The 7,500-nt window shown below is 38.1% G+C and overlaps 1 protein-coding gene across 1 annotated transcript in view; it reads left to right on the plus strand.

Moving 5' to 3' along the window:
- Positions 1-7,500, plus strand: part of LOC122694165 (hedgehog interacting protein) — a 105,134-nt gene that overhangs the window by 4,439 nt on the left and 93,195 nt on the right. The window contains exon 2 of the mRNA XM_043902521.1: positions 2,455-2,647. Within this exon, the coding sequence (XP_043758456.1) occupies positions 2,455-2,647 (193 nt within the window). The remainder of the gene's footprint in view (positions 1-2,454; positions 2,648-7,500) is intronic.

Here is a 7,500-nt window from a genome sequence, read left to right on the forward strand (position 1 = left end):
ATTGAAACAGGAAATTAGCTTAAATTTCTTCTTAAGATTGATGACATTGTCAGACATAAAGTTAAGGCCCTGTATAGACACAGACACATAGACAAAAAAAAAAGAAGAAGAAGAAAAAGAAAAAAAATACCCTACACACACCAGCACTCATCTGTCTAAAACAGCGTTGCAGCTTGGGCTGAGTCAGTTTAATTGACTTCAGTAGGACTATTGGTTCATTGAAACCAAAGCCAGAATGATGGCTCTATCTATCTTCAAATAGGTATTTACACTGCAGACCCCACACAGAGCAAAATGTTACCATCCTGCTGGGCCGGGACAGCGTGAAACTTTACAAAGAATAATATTATACTTGATTTCAGATAATTTATTGAATCCTATTTCTGAAACTTTTGATGAGAGACCTTGTGGCCAGGACACATTCCAAAAATTGTAAAAGACAAAATTCTTTAGGCACTAAAATCAGGCTCTTCCTGGACAGCAGCTGGGAGTGTGCATGGGGATCATTTTGTTTCAACTATGAAAAATCTAAGCTTGCATATTCTCCATAAAACCAAAGGTAATTACATTCCAGTTTGTCAGCCAGCAAAAGAGGTGGCCTCAGCATCCTGCAGTTGTTTTGTTCTTACTGGACTGCCATGTGATAAACAAACAGAACACAGTTGAACAGTATTAATATTGAATAGATCTGGTGAGGTCTGACAGAGTATGGACAAGAAAAGACATTTAAAGCATTCTTGGAATGCAAATTCTAAGTGTCTGGTGTATGCTTCCTTTTGGAAAACTTTAACCATTTAAGCAATTGTCATTTAAATAAAATGATAAAAATAAAAATGTAAGCACAATTTTAATTATTAATAAAGTTTCTGCATATTGTAGACAGTTACAACTCATCATATACATATATGTACACACTTTTTTTTCTGAAACAGGGTAGCTTCTACTGGACTTTTAATTACTACATGCTAAAATTTCAGCACGTCTTGTGTGCAGCTTTGTTTTTTCTTTTAGTTGCTTTGCTCTTTCAGATCCAAATTCTGTGATCACCTAGAATATCTTTATCCTAAAAAAACAGAAGTCATATGAGTCACTCAGTTTACTCAAATTAGAACCTCAACTTGCGATGAAATACTTGCTTTAAGCAGTGATCTAGTGTTTAAAATGTTAATTTCAGTTCATAGTTGTAAAGAAATAAGTGTAAACACAGTTATATAAACTGGGAGAACGAAATTTTTATATGAAATTCCACCTCATTATGGTGTTTTTAATATGAGAAATCAATGCTTAATTTGATAGTACTATATTTCATGTATCAAATATTCTGCTGATATTCTGTTCCTTAGAGGAGGTCCTGAAATCAGTTTTTTAAACTTAGTTCTAGACACTGAGATCTATTTTACGTGCAAATTGCTAACCTCAATGAATCAGTAGCTGTCAAATTAGTCTTATTGATATAAAAGACATAATAATACTGTATGCCCCTTTTTCATTAAAACTCATTAAATACTATACAAAAACACTTTTACTAAAGTCTTGTGTTTATTCGTACATATACCTGAGGAGCTAGTTAGAAAATTTTTCCTGGCTAAGATATAAAGAATAATATAAGTTGGTCTTAAACCTGTTTTACTCAGCTTCAGGTATTATTTTTGTAGAACACGAAAAGAAGATATTTCCCACACTTTACAAAACTTTCCCTAGGCAATCTGTAGATTGAAAATTAATTCAAATGAGAACAATATTGTTTAAATAACATCTTTGAGAATCTCATTAGGCATTCCAGGAATGAAAGAGACTTTTACCCAAGATACAAAAAACCCATGTGTTAAAAAGTTGCTTTACATAGAGTTGGATAAAGATATTTGGAGTTTTCAAATTAAATGTCTGTCAGTATATACTTTAAGGCAGGGTGAGAAAAAGAGTTAAGGAGTCTTAAATATAATTATCATTTAATTTTTCACACCTGAAGGACAAACAGTCTGATTTACAAGAGTAAGAATCCTGTCTGTGCATCCTTACCCTTTGCCCTCCCATCCCAGCCCAAGAGACTGCCTGCTAAGTCACTTCAGTCTGTCCGATTCTTTGCAGCCCTGTGGACTGTAGCCTGCCGGGCTCCTCTGTCCAGGGGATTTTCCAGACAAGAATACTGGAGTGGGTTGCCATGCCCTCCTTCAGGGAATCTTCCTGACCCAGGGATCAAACCCATTTCTCTTACCCGCGTCTCTTACCTGCATTGGCAAGCAGGTTCTTTACCACTGGAACCGCCTGGGAAGCCAGAGACTGCGCTTGTGTCCTCATAAAGGTATTCTGTATTGTGACTTGGTGATTCTTTGCAGACTACAGCATTGGCTAAATGAACTTTTCTCTTTCTATGATGACCGCCCCCCAAAAAACATAACTAAACCTAACTTTGTAGAACTAAACAGAAGTCTTTTTCTAATTTCTGGCTTCCAGATATTTACTGTTACCAACAACACAGAATGCGGGAAGTTACTGGAGGAAATCAAGTGTGCCCTTTGCTCTCCACATTCTCAGAGCCTGTTCTACTCACCTGAGAGAGAAGCCTTGGAAAGAGATCTGGCACTTCCCTTGCTCTGCAAAGACTATTGCAAAGAATTCTTTTATACTTGCCGAGGCCATATTCCAGGTAAAAAAAAAAAAAGATGATTAAGTGAAATAAACTACTGCAGAATAGCTTTCCAAGATACTTGTTCCTAAGCACTTGCTTTGCTGGTGTTGTTTAGCTGCTTAGTCGCATCCGACTCTTTGTGACCCCTGTACCATAGCCCGCCAGGTTTCTCTGTCCATAGGGTTTCCTAGGCAAAAATATTGGAGTGGGTTGCCACTTCCTTCTCCAGGGGATCTTCCCGACCCAGGAATCGAACCCAGCTCTCAAGGTATTGGCAGGCAGATTCTTTACCATTGAGCCACCAGGAAAGCCCAAACGCTTGCTTTCAGTTCAGTTCAGCTGCTCAGTCGTGTCCAACTCTTTGCGACCCCATGAATCGCAGCACGCCAGGCCTCCCTGTCCATCACCAGGGTGTAAAATTTATCTTGCCTTTCCTTTCAAAATACCTATTTTTACCTTGTAATTTAACTGTTAAAAACTTGTAACCTTGTATTGCTGCTAAAAGGATAACTGTCATTTCACCCTACAAACAGTACATTGTTTTGTGGCAGTGTTTTACATTTCTTGTTAAACTGATAATACAGTTGGTAATCTTTACACATGCTGGATTATTGATCAGATTTCTCATTGGTGTCTTTACTCATCAATGTCACTATCAAGACAACCTCCCCTTCCACACCGTTGATATGTAAGTGCAGTTTGTCCACTGACTTTTAAGGTATTTCCTTAAATAAAATATAATTTGAAAGCCCCCCCTCAATGTAACACCTTAGAAAGTACTTTTACATATAATGACTGATGTGCCTCTCATAAAGCCTGTGAGGAAGATAGGAAAGTTCTAGTGTCCCTTTGACAGATGAGGAAAATTGAGTCTCGTGTGTGTGTGTGTGTGTGTGTGTGTGTGTGTGTGTGTGTGTGTGTGTGTGTGTGTGTGTGTGTGTGTGTGTGTGTGTGTGTGTGTGTGTGTGTGTGTGTGTGTGTGTGTGTGTGCGCGCGCGCGCGCTCAGTCATGTCCGATTCTTTGCAACCCCATGGACTGTGGCCCACCAGGCTCCTCCGTCCATGGGGTTTCACAGGCAAGAATACTGGAGTGGATTGCCATTTCCTTCTCCAGAGGATCTTCCCAACCCAAAGGTCAAACCCGAGTCTCCTACATTGGTAGGTGGATTCTTTACTACTGAGCTACCTAGTAGCCTCAGAAGTTAAATGCCTTAATCCACTTGTATGCAATGGGAAACTTACAGGTGAGATAAAGTTTAGTTCTTATGCCTATAATGTCCCAGATATACATGGTCATATTTTGGACCCTAATAAACGTATAAGTTCTTGGGCACTGATTAATTTAACATCTGAGGTTTGTAAACCCTGGTATCAACACAGAGGTAGAAAAGAATTTAATAAGACAGATTCTGTTTAGTTAGTGTAACAAACAAATCTACTGATGCTAACAGTTTATAAAACTCAATGGCATTGAAGTAAAAGACAAGCTTTAAGAACTGTAGGATGCACTTGAACAATTTTTTTAAACTGCTACGCACATTTTACTTTTTTCTCTGACCCAGAAATGTGTAGGTTTTGTATTTTTTTTTTTAATAGAGTGCTCTTAATAGCCTAAGAAAACATTTTGACTAGGGTTGCTTGCTTCCTTTGGTGTACCATAACATGTATCTAAACCCATTCAATGTGAAAATATTATTATTGACTTTATAAACTACAGCCATCTTTCTAAGGTTTGCCTTAAACCAGCTGTTTCTTCCTCTTTATCACATTCCCCAAAGCAAAGTAGAATAGGTCACGGTTGCCTAGATGGCCTGCTGAGAAGTGATAACAGATTAGGTCCCATCAAGGTTTGCTGCAAATTTCCAGTCTGGAAGGCTTGCCTTTACCACTCTAAACTGAAAATGATACTGACACTCGGTGTTTTTATCTCCTTGAGATAAATACCACTAGGCTGAATTGAGAGACTCATCTGTGGGGCACTTCCTTTATTTGAAGTTATTTTAGCTTCCAAAACAAACAACAAAAAGCAGTATCCACTGAGGGAGAGAGCCCAGCAAACAGCTCAGGAGCCAACCTGTAAGCACCTTGCTCCCCAGATCAACACATGTGGTGACGAATGACAAATTTATTTTTCTCCAAAGTTTGTATATATGTAAAACTGCTGAAGTGCATCAAGATGTCAAGTGCTTTTGGTGGCCACCCAGGCTGCCTTGAAAGATAACCAGATGAAAGCTCCACTCCAGTGGTAGGTGGAGCAGCCAGGGGGATTTTCAGGGCCAGGCCTGCAGGCATTAGCAGCAAAAAGGAGGGGATTCCTCTGCATTCATCAAATGCTAATAATCGCTCTAAATACATGTCCCCAAAGTGAGCTGTAATAACACACTGTTTGTGTCGATCAATTTGTTAGCCAGGCTGATCCTTGGCACACAGGTTACCATTTCCTAAAGTATGATAAATCAGATGACAATCCTCCCCTTGGCCCTGGCCCCCAACACAGAAGGCTCTTTAGAATTCTAGAGCACTCCTTTTTCAGAAATTGCTCAAAAAGTGACTTTGTAATATTTTCACCTTCTTAAATCTATTTAATGTCATGGTTTGCTCTTCTCTGAAGTTCGACATTGTGAAAAACAGCTACTTTGTGATTCTGTTTGTTTTTTTTAACCTGTCCTCATCAGCCTCATCTATTTGCAAATCAAAATCATGAAGAGGACGGGACCTTAAGGACTGCTGAGAAGGGTTGAAAGAGAGAAAATAATTCCAGAGACATCTTCATTTCTTCCCCCATGGCCCCATACATGAAGAATTAAACACATAAATGATCTATCCCTTTGCTTTACCCTCACAGCTTTAAGAAAGTGTGGTTCACTCTGCGATACATGTATGCCAGAAAGACAGCAATTTTCTAGAAACTTTAATTCAGAAAAATTCATAGTCTGCTTATTTCCACAAAAAAAAAACAAAAGTTAAAAATCACTGCAGTAAAGATATACTGGAGTTTTATTGATCATAATATTCTTCAGCTGTGAATTTAGTGAGGGAGATAAACTCTTAAAGCTTCTTAAAAATCCCCAAATTTCATTAAAAAAAAATACCCATAGGAACTCCTTTCTCAATACCATGTGTCTCTTCTTCTGCCTGAATTACGATGAACAGAGGAGATGCTTTGCTGTTCACCAAATGATGACCTAATAAGTACACTCTGTGGGGAGGATATGAAAGGGTAACTCTGGGGTTTTGCTTCTTCCTTTAAATTTACACTCATTACCATAACGACTTTTATCACTCTCGGACTGTCATCTCTCAGCCATAGATGAGGGTAGTGTGAACTGTCTGTACACAATTAGTTCAACTGGTTTAATCCCGTTGCTAAAGAGGCCAAGGTCATAGATTTGATTCCACTGAGTTTCTAAAGTCCACAGCCACTCCTGACCCCTAGTCAAATATCTTACACTTGTGTCTCATTAGTGCCCCAGAGAGCAAGCCAGAATGGATGGATTAATGCACCCAGATCTACCTCCTCTGCTGGAAAATGCTTTCCAGTCCAAGCCTTACAGATGGCGGGGTTTTCCCATTTTTTTCCTCATCAATATAAACAGCAAAGAAAATGAGGAAAAGTAGCTTTTCTCTAGCATACTTGCTTAGAGAAAATCTAGAGCTTAGAAAACTGCATAGAGAATATTTATTTACATGTCCAGTATTTTACAGGGTGCTTTGTGGTATAGTAAGATGGGAAAGGAGTTACAGTTCCAGAACATTTGATAAATTATCAGGAGTTATGAAACCATTACAGCTGCTGGAATCATCAGTGTACTCCCATCGATAGTGGACCTGATCATATGATGATAATCAGGGTGAGCTGCACGCCTTCAGTAAAATGCTCTTCAGGGCCTCCTTCTAAACAGAAGGGTACCATTTGCTAAACTATATCTTCCCAGGAAATAAATGTTAGCCCAGTGTCCCAAAACCAGATCCTCTTTTAGCTCTTCACAGAAAATATATCTTACTCATCACTGTCTATAAAATCAGATCATTTAAGATAAAGTACTAATAAAAGTATTAGATGTTTCCATTCATATTATCATAATTGTCAGAAAATGCCCATATTTTTATGTAAAAGTCTTCTAAGTTGGCTCCCTTCTTCCCACTTAGATTGTTCAGTTTGCCTTTAACACTGTAAAAACCTCAGAATAATTCATTGGTAGCATTCTGGTTTTGTTTAATTTGCTAAGATAGCATAATATCTCTGGAGTGTCAGAGTTTATGAATCTGCACTCATCGATCTTCAGATGTTCCATTCGAAAACCATTTCTCATTTCCTCATATTTGTCCTCAACTAATTCAATCAACCACTGGCATTATTCATTTATTTCCCCTTAAAATAGTATGGGTTTGCAGACTCTAATGTTGAAAAACAGATTATTTTTTAAAAATGAACTCAAAATGTTCTCTGAGTTGTACTTTGAAATTTATGTGTGACCCCTGCAGGTAAAACAAAGGTAAAACAAAATTTCTCCTTCACATATTCAGTTATAAATATATCCATAGTATAGCAGTCTTCCTGCATGCATCATATTGGCATAGAGACTTCCTGCCTAAAGGTAAATATATATCTCTATCTACAGATCTATATCTGCATTTATATATAAAACATCTAGCTCCCAGAAACATCTGGGCCAAAACTGGAAAAAGTTTGATTTAGCAACTCAGTTTTCCTTCTCTTCTTTTTTACCTCAAACAGAATTATTTAACACTACTGTGCAGTTTTCCTCTGATGCTTAGCCATTGAAGAATGGAAGAGAGAACTTAATTTCTTGCAAACAGTAAATTGCTGAAGATGAGTAAATGCTGTTGTAGCCTTCATTCCGCTCCTC

Source organism: Cervus elaphus, chromosome 5, assembly GCF_910594005.1.
Source record: "Cervus elaphus chromosome 5, mCerEla1.1, whole genome shotgun sequence".
NCBI classification, from domain to species: Eukaryota; Metazoa; Chordata; class Mammalia; order Artiodactyla; family Cervidae; genus Cervus; species Cervus elaphus.